At 34.1% G+C, this 27,105-nt stretch overlaps 1 protein-coding gene across 1 annotated transcript in view; it reads left to right on the top strand.

Annotated features, from left to right (window-relative positions):
• LOC115878738 (T-box transcription factor TBX20-like) overlaps positions 1 to 27,105 on the top strand; it is a 107,277-nt gene that overhangs the window by 61,080 nt on the left and 19,092 nt on the right. Inside the window, exon 3 of the mRNA XM_030895322.1 lies at positions 12,242 to 12,515. Within this exon, the coding sequence (XP_030751182.1) occupies positions 12,242 to 12,515 (274 nt within the window). The remainder of the gene's footprint in view (positions 1 to 12,241; positions 12,516 to 27,105) is intronic.

The following is a 27,105-nucleotide window of genomic DNA, read 5'->3' as shown; positions in this document are numbered from 1 at the left end:
GTTACAGTTCTAGAGGTGAATAATACTGGAGCCACGATTAGTAAATCAGAAACGTTCTGTGGGTCCATTATCGTCCATAGTATTTATTTTGTTCCATAGCAACTGTTAAAATTGCCTTATATCTATCAAAAATAGTAGATAAAATAGTACTTTAACCGCAAGGGTAGATTAAATGATACTTTAACAGCCAGGATAGGTTAAAAACTTTATTTCTTCTCGCACGTTTTTTAATTGCTTCCATTTTTGAAAATTTTTGTATTCCTTTTCATAAGTTATTCGGGATTTAAACGGAAGAAATTCGGATATGGCGTTTGTCGCCTCAGCCTGAATATCTGTTGGTAATTTACTTATTTCATTTTGAGCCATTTCTGGCTCCAATTCAATCAGCAATCGACATGAAAGGCAATCAAAAAATATTGACTCAAAACTGACAACTAGGACTATTACTAGGACCTTTACTAGGACCTTTATTATTTTCTTTGTACACCTGCGACTTTAGTGAATTTTTAACTGTTTGTAAATCTCATCAATACGCTGACGACACCCAAATATACCACTCTTTTCAATTATCTAATGTGAATAAAGCCTTAAGAAATATTAATTCAGATCTTGATACGATTGTAAAGGTGTCTAAATCTCACAAACTGTTACTCAATGGAAGCAAATCCAAATTGTTGTTATTTGGCATGCCTGATCATCAATGTATGGAAGTTATTATTGATGGCACACTAGTTGTACCTTCAAGCTGTGAAATAAACTTAGGCATATTGTTGGACAACCAACTTAAATTTGAAAATCATGTGTCCAGCGTTCTGCAAAAAGCTTATTATAAATTAAAAGTACTTTACATGCATGCAAATATTCTATCTACTGATATTAAGTTAAAGTTAACTAATTCTTTGGTGTTATCTATGATCTCCTATAGTGATGTTTTATTCTGGCCAGCCATTACACAAAGAAATAGATATAGCCTACAAAAGCTTCAAAATGCCTGCTTAAAGTTTAGTTTTGGCAAAAGAAAATTTGACCCTGTCACCCCATTGTTAGAGGCGCCCAACTGGGTAACATTGAACGAACGATTCAATGTTCACTTAGCTACTCTTGTTTATAAAGTTCGTCACAGCCAACTCCCTAAATATTTGTATGACAAATTAATTGCTAATAATAGTATCCACGGTCGGGCAACACGTAACTCCTGAAATTTTGTTGTACCTAAACATAGAACTTCCAAGTTTCGAGGCTCATTTAGTTATTCTGCTGTAAAGGTATTTAATGGTTTACCAAATAGTGTATTGTGCAGGCCCTCTGTTGGCTCATTCAGGAAAGCTGTCAAGCGTCATTATATGAATGAGAGAAGTATTTAATTTCGTCGAGAATATCATTTTAAAATAACTTATATTTATTTCTGTTTTTAGTTTGTTCATTTAATGCTCGCCTTTGCTATCATATTATTGTTTTCTATAATCTCTTAGTATCATTAATTACTGCTCACGAAAAAACTTAGGCTTAGAATTTAGTTGTTAAGCTTATATTTAATAGTGCGGTTAGATGGAGTAGCATTGTGCTACATCTCGCCGCATCTTTTATTATGATATTTTGAAATTTGTTTTTCTTGGGTACTAAATAAAAACATTTATTATTATTATTATTATTATTAACTAAAGAGACAGCTTTATTTATTTGTCAAACTACATAGAAACTAACGCCAACCCAGCACAATATTTTTCTACTCGTAATAAATTCCTTGAAACAATAATTTCTGAATATTTTTTAAAACGTATCTCGCTATGGAAAAAAAATATTGTTTTATACAGGACGATAAAATTACATTAACGTCTCCCGAAATTAATTCACTCGCAATTTCATTGTTTGACCATTAAAATCTTAAAAATAAAGAAATTGTCTAAAAATGTGCTACAATACAGATATAGTATAATCTTTCCCCTTTAATTTCCTTCTTCACTTGTGTAAAAATACCTAGCCAATTTTACATAAAACGCTAAATTCCGAACGCTTATTTTGCTACTTTTTTGGACTAGTGAAATGGACTCTTAAGTTTTGTAACGAATTAAAATATCTTTGGCTGTCTTGTTATTACTAAAATTTAAAAGATCCTCCCAAAATACACCATTAATAAATTTCAAAATATTAGACCTATCGAAACGCAGTGGTACCATAACATTTTAATTAGTTAACCTCCACCGGCCAAGAAAACACAATTCTATAACAGTTCCCGTTCTCGATCTTGTCTCAGCCATTTTATTAATTACTAAACGACCACAGAACCAAGTTAACGCCGTTGTTGTTAGCTTTAAATTTCCCGCCTATCTCTCCACTTCCCCTATCATCCTCCGGTTTGCCGGAAGTGAGCGAATAAAACGCCGGTTCTGCGTAATGGGAAACTCGAGTACACGAGCGATTAGCGATCTTTACACGACCTAAGGGCCGCCAAGGTCCGATTTTGGGCCGTGGAGAAAACGCCAAATCATCGCCTGTTAATGCATTTTTAACGGCTTATTAAGGCCTTCTGTTTGACCGGTGGGTGAAAAAAAGTGCCCGGTAATTGGCCGGTTAACTGGCGTAATGATGTTGTGACAAGTCACTGTTTGGGGAAGGAGAATAGAACGCGTGAAAATACTATTTTTTTCAAACGTCACAAAAGTATTATTTTTTGCCACGGGATTGACAATATAAATACGTCATTTTAAGAGTCTATTACGCTGTACTGTTCGGGTTGCTCTCAGGGGTCGGGTAAAGGGGGTTTGTGGCCGAAAAAAATATATATTACTAGTGTGTACCCGTGACTTCCTTCGCGTCGAATTAATTATTTGTAATGGTGATGATAAAGCAAAGCAAGAATTTCCATTAACATAAAAACTGGATAAAATTTTCTCATATTTATGTCAGCATGAGAAAAAACAATATGGCGATATTATTATATAACTTGGTAATATTTGAGGGGTAGTTTCAAATCGTTGGAATTTGATTTTCGAAAAATCAGTTTGCCAAAAATAAGCTTTTTACGTCAAGCAGTTTAAGCAGAATCGTGGTTAATCAATTTTAAAAAACAAAATAAATTATGCGTGTCCAAGCGTTTTCCCGAAAGACTAACCGTTTTTTAAATAACAAATATTGTAATATTTGAGGGGCGTTTTCACCCTCTTGGAATTTGAGATTCGAGAAACCTCTCCTTATCCAACCTCTACACTCCACAGTCAATCCGTTTGCCAAAAATCAGCTTTAAACATCAAGCAGTTTAAGCAGAATCGTGATTACTCAATGGTCATATTTTATGAAACACCCTGTATAAATTTTTAAAAAATCTTAAAATATGTAAAACAACAAAATAAAACATATGTGTTTAAGAGTTTTTCCGAAAAACTCACCGGTTTTTAAATAAAAAATATTCTAATATTTGAGGGATAGTTTCACCCCTTTAGAATTCGAGTTTCGAAAAATCCCTTCTTATCGAACCTCTACACCCTAAAGTTAATCTGTTTTCCAAAAATCAGCTTTTTACGTCAAGCGCTTTAAGCAGGATCGTGATTAATCAATGACCAGATTTTTCGAAACACCCTGTATACATTTTTAAAAAATCTTAAGATATGTAAAAGACAAAATAAAATACACGTGTTTAAGCGTTTTTTCGGAAACTTGACCGTTTTTTAAATAAAAAATATTGTAATATTTGAGAGGTGGTTTCACCCCCTTGGAACTGGAATTTCGAAAAATCCCTTCTTATCGAACCTGTACACCCTAGAATCAACCTGTATGCCAAAATTGAGCTTCTTACGTTGAGTGGTTTGAGCAGGATCGTGATTAACCAGTGAGTCACTTAAGGATTTTATATATTTAGTATATATAGATTTCCTTCTTCATTTGTGTAAAAATATCTAGCCAGCAAAGGTAACTATAGTTTTTTTTCTTTTGAGGTACGGGTCCCTAAAATGAATTAAATAATTTTTTAAGATTATAAAATAATAGACAGTGACGCTACTGCTTTTCAAGCAAATATAAAAAACAAAAAAGCTTCAACCGCAAAACGCTTTCTTCCCACCTTTGAAAATTAAATCACGAAATCCGTTAATTTAGGACTAACGCCCCCTCCGTGATCCGCGCGATCATCACTTCCACGAAACCTGTCAACTGTCAAAGGTTGACGGCCGTGCTGTCACACGCACGCAACCTCACGAAGAATTAAATGACTTTCGCCATGACAAAAAGAAAGGTCTCCGAAGAGACGAAAATTTGAAGCAAAATATGCATTTTGCATTAGTATATTTTTTTAAATTATTGTTTTACTTGATTCTACAAAAAAAACAATGGGTGAATAAAAATACAGTAGACTAAATAATATTTATCCACAATAATACAATAATGGGAGATATTATATCAATTTAAATTAATTTAATAATTAATTTATTTTTGTTTCCTAAAATATTTTGATTAAAAGAAAATATGTAAAAGTGCGCAACGCTGTGCCGGTTAAGTTTAATCACGTGACTAAAAGTTCAATTGATATGAACTATATAAAAAATCTTCGTTAATATATTTAATCTACGACAATGTCATTATGACACATTTAACATTGTCATTTGAATGTCATTATATGGCTTTCATAATAGCACTAGTGCTATTATGAATTCATAATAACACGCAAATTTTAAAATAAGAAACAAGCAAAAAAGGTACCTAAATACGTTTATTTATTGTAAACATTAATTATAATATCAGTACAATTGGTTAAATTAATTCAGGACGATGACAGGTGAGTTGAATTTTTAGAAAGTAAATTTATTTCCTGAGTGCTTGAACTTGTTGAAGACCCATCATTGCCAGAAATGTTACCCAAAATATTACATGACACTTTTTTCTTATTTTGTTTGGAATTTTCTATATAGCTCTCTGCCACTGTGTTAGAGCGCCAACCACCATGTCTTTTAACAGTTAATAAATCCACTCCTGAATCTGCAAGCAATGACGCAGACGATCTACGGAAACAACGTCCAGTGTATTGTTGTGGATTTGGAAGACTTAGGAACAATGCTATTTTATACGGCATATTCCCTAAAGTATTAATGCCAACGGGTTGCTTAATACATTTTCCATTTCTGTACCCCATAAAAAATCGAGTATGTTCTGTGTTGCTTGGCCGCATAGCTATATATCTTCGAACCATTTCCACCATATTTATTCCTTCAACATTCCCTTTCGTTATAAAAAAATCTCGTGATATCTTTGTTTTCATAAATGGAATAATGACATGAATGCATTGTCCTTCATCTTTGAATCAATGAAACTTTTGTCAGGAAATAAGTTTGATCATCAGCTTCCAACGAAAAAACGAGTTGTGTCTTCTTTTCTTAAAATTCTCGATTTTCTTTTTAGAAATGCAATTAAATGGACGTACTTACTAATATCTGTATTTTTCTTCACTGATATAACTGAACGTAGCATGGAATAATATACCCAAAGTGATGAAGCCTTCCCATGTTTTGAAAGATGTTCAAAATATGCCAGGAGAACCTTTTCGTTACTACTATTCTTGATTCCTTTCCCTTTACACCAATCTTCCAGTTTTACATAGGCTTGCTCGTACGTTTGTCTTGATTTTTCGGGAAGTAGGGAATCGACAACGTTTTGCGCAATGCCTTCAATATCCGAAGGGACACTTTCAGAATCAGAATCACCCATATTAATATTATTTTTTGCTTTTTGCTAAAACTGAACGTTTAACACAAAATTGAATATCAATAATTGAGTTGTCAAAGTCAAAATGGAAACAATCAACAAGCTGGGTTACCACGGCGTCGACTAATATGGGCACCTGATAATTTTGAATTTTAATTTTTATGAGGATCTCTCTGATATTTAAAATTAAATCAAATCTCTTTGGATCGTCCCTCGTGTCGCGTCGCCGTCGTAGATTAAATTTTGAATAATACACGTTCGATACGAAATTTTTAATGAAACTAGTGTAACTAAGTAACTTAACGTTACACGCGTTTCATTATGATGTTGGTATCGAACTTGTATCATTAATAACTATTTTGGGTCTGTATATTCTTGGAACCTTTATTTTGTACAGTAAAATTTGTCTGTTGGTATTATTTGTTACAGTAAACCCATCATATAAGTATTCAAATGAGTAAACTAATAATATCGATAAAGTAATCATTATCCGCCTTTTTCTAAACGTTATTGCCTTGTTAAATCTTCCAAACCCATACAAGACCAACCGAAAATATCACACCTAACACACAATCAACCGCCAGCCTTACCTATAAAACGCCTTTTTTCAAAACCCACTAATAATCCTCTCTAACACTTAAAGCCTAAATGAATTCACCGCACCGAAGAGCCCCATTTTTCCCATTTATTTTCGAAAATTTACGGTTTTCTGGCCTTTATAATTAGTATAATAATAGCCACCTGTCGCCCGAAAAGAAATTTGATGAATTTCTAATCGAGTCTAAGCGTCTAAAGTGGCGGTTTTTAATCTTAATATGTTTTTTTTCGAGTGGATGGTTCAGGAAAAGTTAATGCTTTTTGAAATATCGTGTTGTTTTCAAAAAAAACAGGACAGGTTGTAATTTTAAAGTGTTTTCGATCGGTTCTGAGTTTGCGTTTGAGATGTTTGATGTGTGACGTTGCATGTTTCCGAATGTGCTAATTATTTCTTCATTCATTCATTGTTCTGACCGCTCTTGTTAAAGTTATCTTAGATATTTTAGGAGAATATGATGCGTAATAAGTTTAAAAAGGTGTATAATATATTGTGTGGGAATTTTAAAGATATTTTGACATTGACGACGTTGTCTAGATTAAACTGTTTTCGATCTTTCCACGCCCCTGCTTGTAGATTTCTGTCACAATAGGCTTGGTGCATTTCAGTTGATTTCTATAAGTTCCGACCGCAGCGCTTCAACGGCAAAAATCAAAAATTATCAGTATATGTAGTCCGTCTAGAAAGTATCTGGAAAAAAGAAAGCAAAATTACAATTATCGATATATATTTTTAGGACTTGAGTTTAAAAAATTATAACAAATTATTAATTTTATTTACTTATACAGCCTCCATCTAAGTCCAAACACTTTAACTAAACGTCCAGGTACACCCGAAACTAGGTCCACACAATAATGTTCAGTGGCGTAGTCCAGGTCTGTAAAACTGAGCGAAACAAATCTTGTTTATTTCGTGGAGCTGCTCGTTCCACTTCAATCTTCATTAGTTCCCATATGTTTTCAATCGGACTAACGTCTGATGAAGCTACTGGCCATGGAATTGTTGCCAAATGGTATTCTTGCATCCAAGCTTGAGTATAGGCAGACGTATGGCATCTTGCATTATCCTGCTGAAAATGCCACCCTCTGGATATAAAACATGAGCCGTCTCAAGAACAAAACCATTAAAAATATCGCAATATTTTGCACTATTAACAGTTCCATCAACTATACACAGAGGTTTAGCACCACGCTGAGATATTGCTCCCCAAACCATTATTTTAGCGGGAAATTTTGAAACTTGAACGGTAACATTTTCTTTTGATAGGATTTTTAGGTGGTTTCCACCAAGCTGGTAATAACTTTCGTCAGAAATAAAAACATTAAAATTATCTTCTTGAAAACATTGACAAAAATCCATTCTTCGCTGCCTTTGTAGAGGTGTTATTGCAGGGATTTTTTTGGCTTCCTTGATATGTAGTCGTGTCTTTTCAGTGACATGCGGACGGTTTCTGGACACACTTTTAATTTTTGCTGACTTCCAAATTAGCCAATTTGCGAAACCCTAGACGCGGATTCTGTCATTCTAATGCCACTAAAGCGTTTAATTTTTTTTTTGCGAATCTTACGCGGTCTTCCTGAAACTGGTCCATGCTTCATATCTGTGTCATTTTTTATCCTCTTTATTGTCTCATACATACTGCACTTTTTCCGAGTTCAGTCAATTGCACTAATTTTTTAACGTTTCGAACACCTTTTCTATACAAATATTCCACCATTTCCCTTTTTTTTAATTACGACATTATTTCTCAAATCTTAAGCCGGTTTACAATCGACAATATTTGACAGATGGTGTTGCCATGCGATTTTGGTCATAACCTACTATCGGCACAACCCATGGTACAAAGAAAACAAGGTATGATCGATAGCGGCTCCAATTTCGTTAAGTTTGCGCATACCACCTGTGACGGCATACGCCATACAAAAAAATATCCATATTGTCCAATTGCCACTAATAAAAAAAGACCTAAAATAGGGAAGAATTAGGACATAACCCCAAAAGTTATGTTTTGACATCGAGCTTGACATTTGAAAAATTATTTTCACATTTTGACACAATCAAATTTCACAGATGACACAATCTGTTTGACAATTTGAAATTGGCGCGCAGAGCTTGCCGACCAACGGTGCCGGTTATCACCTATGACGTAATGACCAACCTGCGCAATATCATACCTTGTATTCTTTGTACCATGGGCACAACCTACGTGATTGATTACTGTTGTCTTAGAGTGTTACAGAAAAAAATACATTAAAATTAGGAAAAATATAAAATTCCGGATACTTTCTAGACGGATTACAGTTTCCGCTACCCTCATGTTGATCATATTAAAATAATATTGAAATCGTGGATTTGTTATAATATTTTTAAGTATTTTACTTTTTTGCTTGTGCAGTTATTGAGACTATAAAACACTCAGGTACGAGGTTTGCGCGTTGTAACGCTGTTTCGGGTAGTAAAAATAAGCGAAAAAGGATTCGAACTAGGCGTCGCATCTTGGTTGTGTTGTGACATATACAGAGTGGTCCGAACTGTATTCCGGAAACTTCGGCAGTATATTCTGCAAATAAAAATAAGTAAAAAAGTTCGTATAAATATATGTTCTTAAATGCTTAGTTTCAGAGATACAGGGTGTAGAAGTTTCATTTTTATTTCGATTTTTTCCAAATAATTTCTGAAGTGAGGGCGCCACCTACATATTTTTAACTGGTTTTGAAGACTAATAACTTTTTGTCCGCACCTGTATAAATCTAGTGAGTGAAAAATATACATTTACGATGTTTTTTTGCGTAAAAAAGATCTCTTGGTAAAAATCGCTACGAGTAATGGTTCTCGAGATATTTGGAATCAAAATTATCAATACTGTCATCATTGACATAAACATGTTGACTAAATAGACTGAAATCATAAATTTGAAATGTTTTTGTACCAAAAGTTCAACAAAAACTGTTTTATCATAATTTTTTTTGCAGGAAAAATATGATTAATTTAAAAAAATAAAAATTTCCCAAATTTATTATTTCAGTGAAATAACTATAGTCTATAAAATGAATAACTTTGAATTTTGACCGTTATTTTTTACCAACATGGCAAATATAAAATCCCTCTGTCCAAAAAGTTACTGATATTCTTTAAAATGAATGCCTGAACGAATCAGATAGGTAACTCTTTTTACTTTCGTGATATAGAAAAGGAAAATAATAAAACAAGTGACAGTTCTTCCTCTTCTTGCAAAAATTAACGCGAAATGTCATAATTGACAAAAGTAAAATGTCATCAGCCTTTGACATTTCTAAATATCAGACCAATGCCGTCTCTAATAGAACAGCCTCGGGCAGAGATTTATGACGTCACGCTAGTTAGATAACACGGATTAATAAATATGTTGTAGAATACACGGTAAACTTAATTATTCCTCATATTTTTTGGTTTGTATTTTAAAAATGATATAGTTTACATGAAATATACATAATATATAGTTAATAAATACAATATATATATATATATATATATATATATATATATATATATATATATATATATATATATATATATATATATATATATATATATATATATATATATATATATTATATATATATATATATATATATATATATATATATATATATATATATATATATATATATATATATACCTATATATATACCTATTTATAGTAATAAATACTTTGGCAAATAAACTATGAACCATACAAATGCAGCAAATGTTTTACAATATACAAATAATGAATAGATACATAAGATAATGGGTAAAATGTAAATATTTTTAAATTTTGGGGTTTGAAAATCAATCTAATTTAACAAACAACATTCAGTATCTACTAATAGTGATATATTATTATTTGCATTCACAAAATTTATATGTATATTTTGCAAGCATCAATGTTCGAAAAATTATATTTGCAAATAATACAATATCATAGAAAAAAAGGCGTCAGCGACGGCTATGAAATAAAGATCGCTGTCATTTTATATGTAAAATTATTCTAAAATTTTTGATTTTCTTGGGATTTAGATTCGGGAAAACGCTGATTAAGTTTTCATTTGGTTTTTCATTATTTTTTTTAGTTTCAAAAAAACGTCATAGCTAACGTTTATAGCCTTCATCAGTGTTGTGTCGTATAAAAAAAATAGTGTCGAATATAATCCAAAAAATTACATATACGAGGAATAATTATGTTCATGTATTCTACAACTAACTAGCGTGACGTCATAAATCTCGCTCTAAAGCTGTTCTCTTCATTAGAAACGGCATTGCATCAGCATGGCCGCAAGTTGCTAACCTAATAAAATATACACTAGAAAAGCCCGCGGGAACTGTCAAGTTCAAAGTTATTTGTTTCACAGACTATATCTACTCAACGTGGTTATTTTTCGTTAATAATGGCATGTATTGACTATTTTCATTCTAAATATCTTGAGAACGGTTACTCGTAGCGATTTTTACAAAGAGATATTTACTACTATACAGCAAATCACAGAGATGTATATTTTTTACCCTCGGTAGATTTATACAGGTACGGACGAAAAGTTATTACGCTTCAAAACAGTTAAAACACATGTAGGTGGTGCCCTCTACCAGTAGGAGTCATATTGACATCAAAATCAAATTTCTCATGTCAAAAAATTCCCAGACACCAATTTTCATCTAAATATTGACGTTACTTTATTTGGAAAATATCGAAATAAAAATGAAATTTCTACACCCTGTATCTCCGAAACTAAGTATTTTAGGACATACATTTATACAAACTTTTTTACCTATCTTTATCTGCAGAATATGCTGCCGAAGTTTCCGGAATACAATTCGGACCAACCTGTATAGTCGTTATAGCAGAAATAGCCTCAGTTATGTCCCCATTAGCAAAACCGTGCGTAAAACTATGTTCGCTACCGTAGTTGAACTCATCTAAAAAGATTTATTAGCTTGAATAATAAATTATAATACAAGTTAGACCTTCTGAAGATATGAAAATATTTACTTTCTTATTTTTATTTTTAGAATTTTCACAAATTATATTTCCTAACACATTTAGAATAATTAAATAATAAATTTTTCGTATACTCGCTATTTAAACCCGTGTATTTGTATATATCGATTGTTTACGATATTCTGCGATGGTGGCAGCACTGGCGGAGAATGTATACCAAGCCTATTCTCAAATGAAAACTATATCTATATACAATAATTTTTGATTGGATTACAGAAGAAAATATTTACAAAACAAATTTATAATTTTTATTAGAAATAGATCGTATTTTTTCGAAAAAAAAACCAACTCATCATGACGGTTTCCTTAATAAAATAATTTTGTTTGTTTTGTTCCGTTCTTTTATTTTTCAGCGACTTCCGTAGGTACGATTTAGTTATACATTTAGTGTCATTAATCAAAGATGGTTCTGACATGAGCCCCGGGGGAACCAAGTCTCGTTTTACACACCGTTCAATCTCTCAACTACGAATTTGATGGATCGATTCGTTAATGGGGCTGCAGCTTTATTTATTTATGCAATTTTATGTCGAATAATTAGCAAGAAATATGCAAGATTCGCATCTTTCATTTTAATTGTCAATTATTTATTTATTTTTAATTATTTTAGTTTTTCAGAAACACCTGTTGAACTAGTTACAAGTCAAAGAATCAACTTCTCTATTTTGGAAGCTTTTTCACAACTTGACACAATGTGTTTCCAGATTTATATACTTGCCACTGAACGAGGAATCATCATCACGTTCAACTTGTTTATCCATTTCCAATTTATGGTGTAGCCTCCCTCAAATATTTAGATACTCTCTTTGTAATTGAGCCCACTGTAGTTTACTGTTGACTATGAAGATCCAAGTTATTCATTAACATTTTTAGTCAATACAATTAATGTACTAATTAAGGTAAAACCTGCTGTATACTAATTATTTTTATTTTTTTTTCAGGCGGATGTTTCCAACTCTCAGAGTCTCCTTCACCGGTATCAGGCCCGAACAAAGATACGCAGTACTACTGGACATAGTACCGGTAGATAACAAAAGGTACAGGTATGCGTATCACCGGTCTTCGTGGTTGGTGGCTGGAAAAGCGGATCCTCCGGCTCCTTGCAGGATTTACGCACATCCAGATTCGCCTTTTTCTGGAGAACAGCTCAGGAAGCAGGTGGTGTCTTTTGAGAAGGTGAAGCTGACGAATAATGAGATGGATAAGAATGGACAGGTATGGATATTTCCTTTTTTTATTTACAACCACATGAATATGTATTGTTTACCCATTACTGAGTTTTTAAAGTTTTTAAGACCACATTTTCGATATATCACTACTATACAGGGTGATTCCTGTAAGTCGGTCATGCTTTCGAGGAATGATAGGGGACGTCGAAATATTAATTTTGATATAGCACACTATGGGTCGGAAATGCCTCTTACGCAAGATACAGGGTGTAAAATTTTTGAAAAATTAAAGATATTCTTTAATAGTTTTTAACAGTTGAAGGTATCGTTATAAAATTATATTATAGGAGTGTGCCTAACAGAGACACTTTAAATGTAAAAAGAGGAGGTGTTAGTTTCAACCAGTGGCGTAACTGTGATACGCATCGGGTAATATTTTCAAAAAAAAATAGTACGCCATTGATAAAAATAAAAATTTCGGAGTTTTTTTATTTACTCGGTTTATTTCCAAGAAAAAATGTCTTTTGCAACTTTCTTCTATCTAACACCATTTTGTCACAATTTAAAAATAAATATTTTTTTAATGAAAACCTTAAATATGACGAATTATTATAACCTTAAAACTACGAATTTTATTATTAACAATAAAAAAAAATTCTAGTTTAAATTAATAATTTTTAAAAAATTTATTTAGAGCTAATAGTAAAAAGTACTAAAGTTACAAAATAGGAGGGAGCTAACGATGCACATGTGTTTCTGCCCTCTAGTTATAATAATTCGCTGTATTTAAGACTCTCATTAAAAAAATTATTTATTTTTAAGTTGTGACAAAATGGTGTTAGATAGAAGAAAGTTGCAAGAGACATTTTTTCTTACCGAGTAAATAAAAAAACTCCGAAATTTTTATTTTCATCAGTGGCGTACTATTTTTTTTGAAAAAATTACCCAATGCGTGTCACATTTACGCCACTGGCTGAAACTAAAACCTCTTCTTTTTACATTTAAAAGACATTTGTCTCTGCTAAGTAGATTTCTATAATGAAATTTTATAACGATACCTTCAACTGTTAAAAAACTATTAAAGAATATCTTTAATTTTTCAAAAACTTTAACACCCTGTATCTTGCGTAAGAAGCATTTCCGACCCATAGTGTGCTATATCAAAATTAATATTTCGACGTCCCCTATCATACCTCGAAAGCATGACCGACTTACAGGAATCACCCTGTATAGTAGTGATATATCAAAAATGTGGTCCCAGGTTTCTTATTAGTTGAAAAATTATGGCGCGCAGTTTAAACTTCACAAGACTAGCTATTAAACTTCTGTGCGCAAAGAACAATGGTTTAGAGTTTCTAAACCAGAGTAAAGATGAAAGAGCAGATAATTTTACTGAAAATTACATAGATCCAGCAATAGTACAATAATCATTGCACTCTTGAGACAGGGCTCTAGTCTCCACTGACTGAATTAGAATAAATGTCCCTTATTAATTTTAGTAGTTCCCATTTAAGTGTATCATTGTGGTTTTAGATTATGATCTAAAGAATCTCAAATACTAGTCTTTATAAAAACAATAAAGCAAATTGCGTTTTTTTTTAAATAAATTCCACACATAAATGGAAATTTTACTTGATACTGCATATACAGAGTGAGTCTTAAATAGGTGCAAATATTTTCAGAGCTGGTAGATCTCGATAAAAGAAACATATTTTCTCTTTACCGTTTTTCAAATAAGTCCTAAATAACCGAGTTATTTTACTTTAACCAAAAAAAATATTTTGCTTTAATTTTGAGAATCACTGGATCTTTTCTGTTTTTTTTTTGTAAATTTAATCAACTATATATGTTGCCATATTATCAAGAAATAATGTTTTTTAGCTAAAAACTAAACAAAAATCCACAACAAATTTCAAAAAATTCAAAAGTTTTTTTTTCCGGAAAAAAATCTCATAATCGTGTTTCTGGGGTCGAAATATGTTAAAGTCAAAAGTCAAAATATGCTGCTTTTATTTTACGAAATATGCTACTTTTATACTTAGTGCACTTTTATACTTAGTGCACTTATTTAAAACTCATCATATATATAAATTTACACTTAATTTGCAATTTATAATTTTTAAAGACGTCTTTTGAAGCCTCGTATCATGAAAAGGGGTGTGAAATATGTGTTTAGACCTCCATCTTCGATCAAAATACACGATTAAATGCCACGATCTTGCCGAGGAGACGTATAAATTCCCAGCAAGTGACAAACGAATTTGTCCATATAGCGAGGGACAACCGGTTCGGGGGAAGCACATAAATTAGACGGTAGGTAGCTGGCCGGACATAAAACCGACTAAAATCATCATTATAGCTCTGTGGAAATATGTTGTGTGCGACTGTGGTGGTGTGGCCATTTAACGATGGAATGCGATGACCGACGAAGGCTTAGAGAGGCGATAAAGATATTTATTTCTTCGGGTGATTTTCGAAATTTGTCCAAAGGGTGATTCGAGATATATTTAATGTCAACGAGGAGTTTAACTATTTCCTTATTTGGAATAGCTCACAAGATAGATTGCTGACTTAAGCGGGATGGTTAGGTTATATCCTCACTCGGAGGGCTTGGGACCATTGCGATACCTCTGTTTTATTGTACCAAACCTTCCCCTCATTTTTTCTTTGCATTAAAGCACCTCCAGCTCTTTGCAATGTTTCCAATGTCGCTGATGTTGGCTTCTGCTGCTTCCTCTAGTCCCTCCAAAAAACATTGCCCTAAAGTTTTAAAGCTTCGGTATTCCAGTGCCGGACAGTGGCACAGCAGATGTCCGCATTCTCTGCAGTAGTCGTCGTTGGAAATCTACCATCTCACGAGGTTTACCCCCGTGGGGCAGTTTCCAGTGATGACATCTATAATTATACTAGGTTCTTTTTGTGTTCTGGTAATTATTTTGTCTTTTTGCTATCTACAACTGGCCACAGTCTTCGAACTGTAGCGCAGTCCTCACGGTCTTGCCACGTCTCTTGATGCTTGATTTTGATGGTAGTTTCTATATAGCTTCCTTCAGTGTTTTGATCGTCACAGGTGGGGACACAAAACGAAAAAATAAAAGAGTCTATATACATCAAAGTCTAAAAATAAAAACGCCTTCTTATCGATAACGATATCAAATAATTATGAACTTTCGTATTCACTACTTCGTCGAGTCGTTTATTCGCCATCATTCCCAACGATCTGCACCACGAAACCAAAAATAAAAAAGGCGAAAAAAACGAAGGGAAAATAAATGTTTGCCTATTGAATGTGCGAGTTAAAACGACTTCGACCCGCGGCCATTACCTAAATATATATAAGGCGTCGTAATAGTCGGACGATAAATCACCAGGGGGCGTTGGCGCTGGTGGCGACTGGCTGACGTGACAACAACACGAAAGAAAGAAAACGCAATTTCCTACTTGGCCGGGAAAATATGTGTTTATCTTGGGAAAACTGTAGCGCAGGTATAGGGAAAAGAACGAAAATTATTGGAAAATCGAGGATTTTATAGTGCTAACTTTTTCTTTTTATAACATTAGTCTCAGTGGATGGTCTGCATAAAGGTTGATTCTCACTATACCTTCCGTTTCCATTCGATATCCGTTCCGTATTTTGTATTGTATTGACGCTATACGTAAGCTTCCGTTCCATACTTTTTATTGTACAATTTATATCATTACGAAAGTTTTATTTTAAAAATTTGTATCTTTTAAAAAAGGTAATAGATTTAATTAAGAGGTGAAAGAATAAATAAATATCAGCAAAATTTTAACAGAGCTGGTACAAATGTAAGAACTTGACAACGCTGTTTCCGATACGCTTCAGTCTGTTCGCCAAAAAAATGTATCGAAGGAAAGGATATGGAACGGATGGGAAACGGAACGGATAGTGTGCATTGTCCTATTCATTTACATGATATAATATTTTATGTAAACGGACGGGAAACGGAAGGGAGCTGATATGGAAGGTATAATGAGAATCAACCTTTACTCTCCAGAGTTTTTTTTGTATCTTGGATACTTTTACTTTGTATTGCCATTTTATCAGGAGCTAGAAGGTAATGAAAAAGCAAACGATCTAGCTAGAAAAGGAGCGAACGTTTCACTAACTGAACCAGAACTGGTTCAAGTGGAAACCAACTTAAGGCGGAATCCTCCAACGCAACGGTCAAAAGACACTCGAAGACACTTCTTAGGACTTACAGCCGAGAAAAAATCAAATATTTTCATGGATTTAAGTAAAAATAATTTTCTTAAATAATGTCAAGGGATTTTTAACAGGACCCTGTCTCTTCAATCACCTTAGTAGATTGAAGCTAAAAGTGCTTATTCACATACAGGTCGCCGGCAGTTCTAGGACCGTACTATTTGAACTGAAGATATAAACTTTGTCAGGCCACACACAATGCAGTTACGTCGAACGATGCGTCAATTCTTAATCGAATGATCTTCTGACAGTCTCTCAAGTGAAAAATGTTTTTAAATAATAACGGTAGGAAAAAATGCTAGCCGCATTTCTCGTGCTTTTGTTATTGCATGAACCAATTGCGAAGATAAAAAAAACGTTTCTGATTTTATGAGATGTCTATGTCATGAATAATTAATTTTTAACGAAATTACACGTCTCTTATATTTCGTACATTATAAAAAGTATACAGATCATACTGTGAATAGTTCTGACTGACAACATTAGCAAGCAACGGGGATGTCAATGTTAGTCGGGAACTATTGTGAACTAAAGACATAGTTCAAGGAACTATTCTTCTGGAGGAAATAGAACTAAGGAACTAGTTCCTCCCAAGGAACTAGAATTCCCATCTCTACCCGTCATCATGGCACGAAACGTTAAAAAGCGAAAGAATTTCACGTCCACTTATGACATTCGAGTCGTGCCATAACGCGCCATCTCGAATATAGTTCAGTTTAACGTTTTGGCGTGGGCGTCGGTTTGCATTAGCCACCGCGGTGGTCTAATCCCCCTTCACACTTTACGAGGATGATAATAAGCGTTACGCCTTTGGAGCAAAACCCCCCAATGCTCGCGCAATGATTCTGTTCCCAATTTACGATTCCTATTTACGATCCGTAGCGCTCCCCGATATAAGCGTGCATATATCGACCAGTTTTAGAGGTTTACGTAGTCGTTGCTGGGGATTATTAAAAAGCCTTAACAATGGAGTACGTACGGTATAAATAAAGCTAGAAAGTGTATAGGAGCGACTTGAACTAAGAGTAGGTAAAGTGAGAGTCTTTTAAAACGAACACCATTGAAGAATGAGAATTTTAGTGTAACTAAGCTTGTGTCAGAGTATCGATACTTTTATGTTCCATAATCGATGATTTGTATCGTATGTATATGTATAAAATTCATCACAGAATTTCAATATGCTGATGATTGCGCTCTAGTTGCAAAAAAGGTTACAGCAATTACAAGAAATGCTGAACACAAACACCTGGGAATACGAAGCTTTGAGCTGAACATAGATAAATTTAAAATCATGTGCACTCCCCCGGAAAATCATAACATGAAGTTATGAAGTATAACAGTGCTATAAAAATCGAAGAAGAACTACTGGAATATGTAGCGGAATTCAATTACCTTGGCAGTTTGATTTCGGAAAAGGCAAATATCAACTCTGAAATTCAGCACAGAATTAGCAGCGCCTCAAAAGCATTCTGGAATTTAAAAGACTGGGTTTTCTACAATCATGACTTGAGCACAAAAACGAAACTTGCAGTGTACCGAGCAATAATAATCTCCACCATGTTATATGGAAGGGAAACTTGGGTGCCGTACCGCCTACACATGAACGCATTAAACAAGTTGCAACAGAGACACCTTAGACAAATGTAAGAATCAAATGGTACCACCATGTCTCAAACCTATCAGTCTTTGAAAAAGCTAGCTGCGAAAGCGCTGAAATTGATTAAATCCCGCTTAAGATGGGCTGGCCACGTATGCAGGATGCAAGAAAACCGCCTACCGAAATCTCGTCTTTACGGTGAGCTTGTAGACGATAAGAGGAAACCGGGTGGACAACTCAAAAGGTACCTACAAGGATATTTTCCACGAAAACTTAAAGAGAAGCAACATGCAGAATGAGTGGGAAGAAGCAGCTCACAATAAAACGCAATGGAGAAGAATTGTAAAGTCAATTAACAGCGACAACCAAAAAGTAAAGAGGCAACAAAGCAATGAAATTTTTGGATGTCCGGAGTGCGGAAGAGAGATAGCATCACGTATCGAGCTTTTCAGTACCAGAACAGCTCACTAAAGTAGACGCCCTGCGTAAACATCTTCTGATGTGTGTCAAGTACTCGTCAGCGAGTAATGGCAGTAGTAGTAGTATTTCTCTGGAGGTAATTTGTAAATTCACCAGTAAAAAAACTTTCACTGCACTTCACTTCACAGTCATAAGTTGTACGAAGTTTCGGCAAGGTCTGCTAGTAGTGTTGCACAAGAGTCTTGAGAAAAAGTCTTGCAAGACTAAGACTCTTGCAAGAAATTCAAGACAAGACTTTCAAAATTTCTTGTCTTAAATTTCAAGACAAGACAAGACTTTAATATGCAAGAAATTTCAAGAGTCTTGCAAGATTTCTTGAACTCAAGATTTCTTGAAAGTTAGAAATGTTACATTTTTTTAAGTGATAATTAGGTCTTTGCGCAAGTTATGCCGGGTTTATACAACATTTACATAGTCGTAATCACAATCATAGTCATAATCATAAAAGTTAAAATATACACTTCTTATAAACCTGTTGACATCTACCATGAACTTAGCCTTTAATTATGTTACCCAACTTCAATGATATAAAAATTATGATTATGAATATGTTGTTCTATAAACGCACATTAAAATTGCGTTGTGATTATATGAAGGTGATTAAGACGGTGATTATGATTACGACTTATGCAAATGCTGTATAAACCCGGCATTAATATTTTATTATTTAATAGTTTATTTATTAATATTGCCCAGTGTCCATTTCTTTTCTATCATAACCAGTGTTTAGAGTTGAGAATGAAATAAAATAAAGTAGAGGCAACAAACCGTATATTGGTAATTGGTATTATACACAAAATTATATTGGTATAATGGTATTATAAAAAAACTAACGGTAGTTGAAACTAATGGTGGGTTCGTGGAGCACGCTATTTGCGCTATTCGGCACTACTTTCCATGCACGAAATTGCTCTGTGAACAAAAAGTGGTATCAAATAGCGCAAATACCTAGTACACTCAGCATAACCTTTCCGGATACCCTGTATCCAAACTTTTCCAACCAATCTTCCATAATAAAAAATAAAATAAATACCAAAAAATAAAAGTAACAAACGGGTAACCAAAATAGAACATAATAAACTAACAAGAATTAACAACTAGAACTAAAAAATGAACGCACAAGGTTAGGTACGAAATAATAACCCAAAACCCATAAATCGAACTTAACCTTACTTATTCTTATTCAGCTTTTATTTGGAAATGGCTCCTGTCTCGTCAAACGGACTAGTTGACGTAGTTCGTTTGCGGTCCGTTAAGATTTTTTTTTGCTAAAATTAGCATCGTTGTTGTTCATTTTTCCGTATTACATTTTGTATACGACGCTTTCTATGAAATTAAATATAGAAATATTATTACCTTTTTGTTAGAATGTAAAATTTTTCAAGACAAGAAATTTCAAGAGTCTTGCAAGACAAGACAAGACTTTGCCATTCAAGAAATCTGCAAGACAAGACTTTGAAAATTTCTTGTCTTGAATTTCAAGACAAGACAAGAAATTTATTTTCAAGACAAGAATTCTGGTCTTGTGCAACACTATCTGCTAGTATATTAATAAACAAAATATTAAATTTAAATATTTTTTCTACTTATTATTTATTCATTATCATTATACTATTTATCATTTTTCCTAAATATATAAATAAATAAAATACCATCAATTATTTCACCATCAACACCACTATAACCTATAACTCTGTCGAAACCACGAAAATAAATGAAAATTAAGAAAGCAATTTCGAAAATTATACACATTTAAATGTCGAAACGTTTAAATTATTAAATATAATTTATCGTTCAACTTAACGCGGGGACACACGCCTCTATAACATATTGTAATATTATTTTTATTGTCCCCATGGGCCTGTTGACGAGGAACCAGAAAAGGACACCAAAATACGGTCGAACCGGCCCATAACCACATAACAAAATACACACCTTTAATAAGCAGGGTTGGGTACGTAGTAAATTCAGAAAAAAATTACTACGTTTCTTACCGAAGTAAAAAGATATTTTTTATGAAAGCGTTTCGAAATTGACAGTTTTTATATTTATTTGAGATTCGAAATGACATTCTTTTAGGCACTAGTATCTAAAAGTGACACTTGTTTAGGCACTAGTGCCTAAAAGTAAAAAATGAAATGTTATGGTGCGTCCAGACCTGAGGAGTCGAGTGCGAGACGAGCGCGAGACATTCCAAATTTGCGGTGTTTTTCAAAGGGTGGAGGGGTCTCGCAAGAGCCTCGCGACCGTCTCGCGAGACAACCCACGGAGCCTCGTTGCTATCCGTTCCCTGTCGGTTTTTCGACGGCCGATCAAAGAAAGCTCGCGGCCAAGTCTGGACGTGGTTTTGGTAGGCTCGCTCGACTGCGAGATATTAGCTCTGATATTAGTGCATATTGAAATGGAGACTTGGACGGAAAAAGATCAGCTGAAATTCATCTATTTATATAAAGCAAAACCAATATAAAGAATCCATAAGATAAAGAATATTAAAAAAAAAACAATAAACCCGATGCGTGGGTAGATATTTCACAATCGATGAATAGAACCTTTATAAGAAGAATATAAAAGAGAATTATTAAAAAAATAGAAAAACTGTAAGGAAAGTTAAGATACACATTTTAAAATTATTATAGAGTCCCTGTATACTCTGGTTCAAAATATTGTTACGGATAAAACATGGTTTTTTAAATGTAATACCCTATTTTTTATTTTATTTTTAGATTCTGCGTAAAATTTTATAACTTTTTTTATGTATAATGCCAGGTATAATGTTATATATATGTACCTAAAACGGTATACCCCTAGAACTGATAGTTTTTGTAATATTTCAATTTGATTAAACAAAAGATGTTAGATTTCAGTGTCGTAAAAAATTGTCAGTCATGCTATTGTTTCTGAAATTGGAGTTCTAAAATTTGTTAGGATAGTTTTATAGGGACGAAGAAAAAGATATACCTACAAGGTAGTAGGTAAAGCGATTTGTGTTACATGCTACAGTGTGTTCAACATATATTTATGAATTTCGACTATTTAAAATTAAATAATCTCAAATTTTTTAAATGGAACACCGTATGTATTATCATTTTTTTTTAATAGAATTTACAAATTATGCATCACTGACACTTTTTACCGTACCGAAATCTAACATTTCTTTAAACAAATTGAATTATTACAAAATCTATTATTTTAGATATATAGGTAATATGATATGCAAAAAAATTTACCGAATTGTACGTAGAATCTAATAATAAAATAAAAAATAGGGTACTTCCATTAAAACATACCTATATCCGTAACACTTTTTGAAGTACATTGTATACACTACAGTAATTTTCAAATGTGCTTTTTAACCTTTCCTATAACATTTCTATTTAACATTTTGTTCTAAAAAACGAATTTTGTAAAAGACGTCGTGTCTCTAAACAAATGAAGGGTAAAAGGGGAAAAAATCGACGATGAATAAAATACGACAAACCAAATATCATGTTAAAGATACAAAAATGTATTACTTATGCGTTATTATTTGCTGCAGGTTTTTCATCGGACATGTTTACACAAACCGGTCACCTTTCACTATGATCCAACTCGCTTGTCTCGCGGCAGGCTTGCGTCAAAAAATGGATAGAAAATGTCTTGCTCTCGTCTCGCACTCGTCTTGCTCTTGCTTCGCTCTTGTCTCGCGCTCGTCTCGCACTCGACTCCTCAGGTCTGGACGCACCATAAGAGAAATGCAAGTTGTAGGAGTCGGAATAAGTAAATTTCTTGTACGTTTGAACCTGACAGAAACTTTGTCATTAAAAATGCATAAACAATACCTTAGAAACCGATTACTACCTACTTAAAATAAATAATAATAATAGTATGAAAATCTCAAATTATCCGTTTTCACAAAAAATCTTGTATGAAATTCGTTGCGAAAAGAGTATTTTAAGCACGGGACGCAAAATTATCGGACAATGCTTCGTCGTTCATTTCGCAACTTGTTACATAAATAACTATTTTTTATTTATACAGGGTGGTCCGAATTGTATTCCGGAAACTTTAGCAGCATATTCTACAAAAAAAATGAGTTAAAAAGTTCGTATAAATACATGTCCTAAAACGAGATACAGGGTTTAGAAGTTTCATTTATATTTCGATCTTTTCCAAATAATTTCTGAAGTGACGTCAATATTTGGATGAAAATTGGTGTATGGGAGTTTTTTGACATGAAAATTTTGATTTTGATGTCAATATGACTCCTACTTGTAGAGGGCGTCACGTACATATTTTTTAACTGGTTTGAAGAGTAATAACCTTTCGTCCGCACCTGTATAAAACTACCGAGTAAAAAAATATATATTTACGACGTTTTTTACATAAAAAATGTCTCTTGGTAAAAGTCGCTACGGGTAATGGTTCTCGAGATATTTGGAATCTAAATTATCAATACCTGTCATCGTTGACATAAATTAAACATGTTGATTAAATAGTAATTACACTGAAATCATAAATTCGATATGCTTTTGTGCCAAAACTTCAACAGGAACTGTTTTCTAGTCATTTTTTCGAAGAAAAATATATGATTAATTTAAGAAAATTAAAAATTCACAAATTTATCATTTCAGTCAAATAACTATCTACTCAACATGTTTATTTTTTGTCAATAATGACATGTATTGACATTTTTATGTAGAAAATCACGGAAATGTATATTTTTTCACCAGTAGTTTTATACAGGTACGAAAGAAAAGTTATTACTGTTCATAACAGTTAAAACACATGTAAATGGCGCCCCCTACAAATGAGAGTCATATTGATATCAAAATCAAATTTCTCATGCAAAAAAACTCCGAGACACCAATTTTCATCCAAATATTGACGTTACTTCAGAAATTATTTGGAAAAAATCGAAATAAAAATGAAAAAATGACTTCTACACCCTGTAACACCGAAACTAAGCATTTTAGGATATACATTTATACAAACTTTTTTACTTATTTTTATCTGCAGAATATGCTGCCAAAGTTTCCGGAATACAGTTCGGACCACCCTGTATAGCCTCAATTGTGGAGTTTATTAAATTTTTTTTCCGTATATCTACCCAACCCTGATTTTAACAAAGCTTATTCTCTTTTTCTCTCGCATCGTACCCGCGTCGAAAATATCGTAAATAACCACGGAACGCGTTTCGATTCTCGTCGGGGTACCGGCCGCGTATCGCTAGGTGGCGCGACATAAACAAACTTTGTCGTAAAAAAGCGCCCCTTTTTAACGGCCCCCAATCAACGGAGAATTAAAATTAAATTTAACGCGGTATTTTACGAGGGTTATTAAAAACGGCCCCCCGCGGGGGCGTTTATACCAATGATCGGACACCCCCCCGTAGCGAGAGGCCTCAGAGTGACAAGCCGAGCAGTCTTGAGATCGATCAAGTCGGTAACCATCAATTCGAAGTTGGTCAAAGAATGTCTAGAGAAACTGAACAAATTAGGCAAAGAAAGTACCTACTCTGGGAGCCAGTTCGCCAAAGGATAGAAGGTAATGAAGAAAGAAGCAAATGATCTAGCTAGAATAGGAGCGAATACTGCATTAACTTGACCAGAACCTTTCTGCTTCCCAATGGAAACCAAGTTAAAGCAGAAGTTAAGAACCTGTAAGACACTCCATTTTTTTAACCTGGAATAAGAATCCTCCAACGGTCTTAGAGACTCCTTGGTTTTTCTTGATTTAATTCTATGAACAACCAAACCAAACCGATTTTAACCAAATTTGGCACAAAAATACTGTGGCACCCGAGAATCTAGCCTTTAGTTTTTGGTGGGGGTGGGGGGTTGATAAGGGGGTATGGGAGAGGGTTAAAAATTTTAAAAATTGTAACTCCAAAATTACAGTAGCTAGCGAAACGCGGTTTTCAATTTAAGATTAGGAATAATATTTGCAACAAAATTTGTAATAACATCAAAATCAGTCAAAGTCGCAGTTTTTGAGATATTCCGTGTTTCCGTAGTCCGTTTTTGAGAAAATCCGTGTGGAGAACTCCAAACTCCCATCGGACGCGACCCCAGGTGGCGGATAGGGGAAATAACCGCGGACCAAAATTGGAAAAATTCCTTTACTTTGAAACTAAAAGAACGGCCTACTTACTTTTTATTAACATATTTTAGTATGGGCGGCTATACGTGCCTCCCGGGACGCGCCAATTTTTTTTTGTAAAATTATATATCATATTTTTTCAGTGTAAGGTCGCGGTGATTACCAACCCCCTCCATTATCGTGTCATGTAAATACGCTAAATAAATATTATAATAAATAACCTGACGTATATGTATTTTTTGTCACCCAAAACCAAAGAACCGAACGCAATCATTAATATTTCAATCGAGAGTTCGACACGGGTTTCTAAAATAACGTCACAAATAAAGAGAAGGATGATGAGAGACGAAAGGAGAAAAACGTCTCGGCTGCAGCAGCAAGTGGAAAGCCTAGGTGAGAAATCCGTTGTTGCCCGGACTTCCCGCTGCGGCGCTGTGGGCGTACGACTGTCATATTTTATAATAGCCCGTCGCGTTCGAGAGAAAATTAAATAGGGACGGGGTCAGTTTATGTATCGAAACGTCGTTCGTATCTATTTCTTTATATCGTAAATAGCTCTAAGTGATTCCGGGTAAACTTATTCGGTTCTTTAACTTATGCTGGTCCTTCTACTGGTCTGTGCTCCTGTATGACTTGAGCACAAAAACAAAACTTGCTATAGCACCGAACAATAATAATTCGCACTTTGTTATATGGAAGCGAAACCTGAGTGCCGTGCCGCCGGCATTTGAACGCATTAAACAAGTTGTAACAGAGACACCTTAGACAACTGTTAAGAATAAAACTGTACCACCATGTCTCAAACGTATCGGTCCTTAAAAAACTAGCTGCAAGAGCGCTGAAGTGATGATTACTAAAATCCGTTTAAGATGGGCTGGTCACGTATGCAGGATGCAAGAAAACCGCCTGCCGAAATCTCTTCTTTACGGTGAGCTTGTAGACGGTAAGAGGAAACCAGGTGGACAACTAAAATGATACAAAGGGCACAAGACAACGCAATGGAGAAGAATTGTATATTTACTTAACAACGACAACCAAAAAGTAAAGAGCCAACCAAGTAATCAAATTTTTGAATGTCCGGAATGCGGAAGAGAGATCATCACGTATCGGGCTTTTCAATCACAGAAAAGCTCATGAAAGAAAATGCCTGGCGTAACCATATTCTGATGCGTGTCAAATACTCGTCAGCGAGTAATGGCAGTAGCTCCTGTATGGTGTTGAGTCCTGGACATTGAAACATGCATCGACAAAGAAAGTTGAAGTCTTTGAGATGAGCTATATAGACGACTTATTTTAGAATCTTCTGAGCAGACCACGTTATATAAATTCTTTAAGAGGGGAACGAAATAGTGGAAATTTTGAAACAATGAAAATTAGAATATCTGGGACACATAATGAGGAACCAAAAGAGATATAGTCTACTTCACTTGATACTCCAGTGAAAGGTCTTAGGCATAGAATGTCCTGGTTGAAAGACCTTAGAACTTGGTTTTCCCTGTCTACAGGATCATTTAGAGCAACAGTCAGTGAAGTTCGAATCGCTTTGCTTATTGCCAACATCCAACACGGATAGGCATACTCAGAAGAAGAAGGTGTAATTCCTCAAACAAATAAACACCTATTCTACTAGATGAAGGTTAAATTCCAACCAGAAAAGAGTGGGAGACTAACAAACTCTTATACGAATTATTCAACATTATTCGCACCATTTAATGATAGATCTAAGATGGCGTCAGGCGTAGATGCCAGAGTTTTCTCGGAGGGTCTTGATATCGCAGGGCTTCTGCACAGGTCAAAGATTTTCCAGGCAGATATACTTACCATCTGGAAGCTCAGCGAATAATTGACCAAAGAGACAAAGAGACACCTTCCTGCAATAATCACTGACAGCCAAGCAGCCATGTCGGCGCTGAACTCATCTACCATATTTTCCAAAATAATCAGAAAGTCGTACGAAAAGGTAACCTACGTATCAAGTAGATACGACATAATTTTGCTTTGGATTTCTGGAGACAGGGACATTACCAGTGACTACCTTTTACATGCCTATTTTTATCGATATATTTTAGTATGTCGATTTCCTTCGTACATTACTATTGTTAGATGGCCCAAAATTCTGATGACGTCTCAGCGGTCGTCACAATTTTAAAGCTCACCCCGTGCATTCCACATACAAAAGTCTCTTCTATGGTTGATTAGTGAGAAGCTAGGTGACAGTTGTTTTCTCAGTTGGGGTGCAAAGCATGGATTAGA

Source organism: Sitophilus oryzae, unplaced genomic scaffold (assembly GCF_002938485.1).
Source record: "Sitophilus oryzae breed Bouriz unplaced genomic scaffold, Soryzae_2.0 scaffold_1521_pilon_pilon, whole genome shotgun sequence".
Taxonomy (NCBI): Eukaryota; Metazoa; Arthropoda; class Insecta; order Coleoptera; family Curculionidae; genus Sitophilus; species Sitophilus oryzae.
The sequence above is the reverse complement of the archived record's forward strand: the minus strand, read 5'-3'. Positions and strand labels throughout refer to the sequence as shown.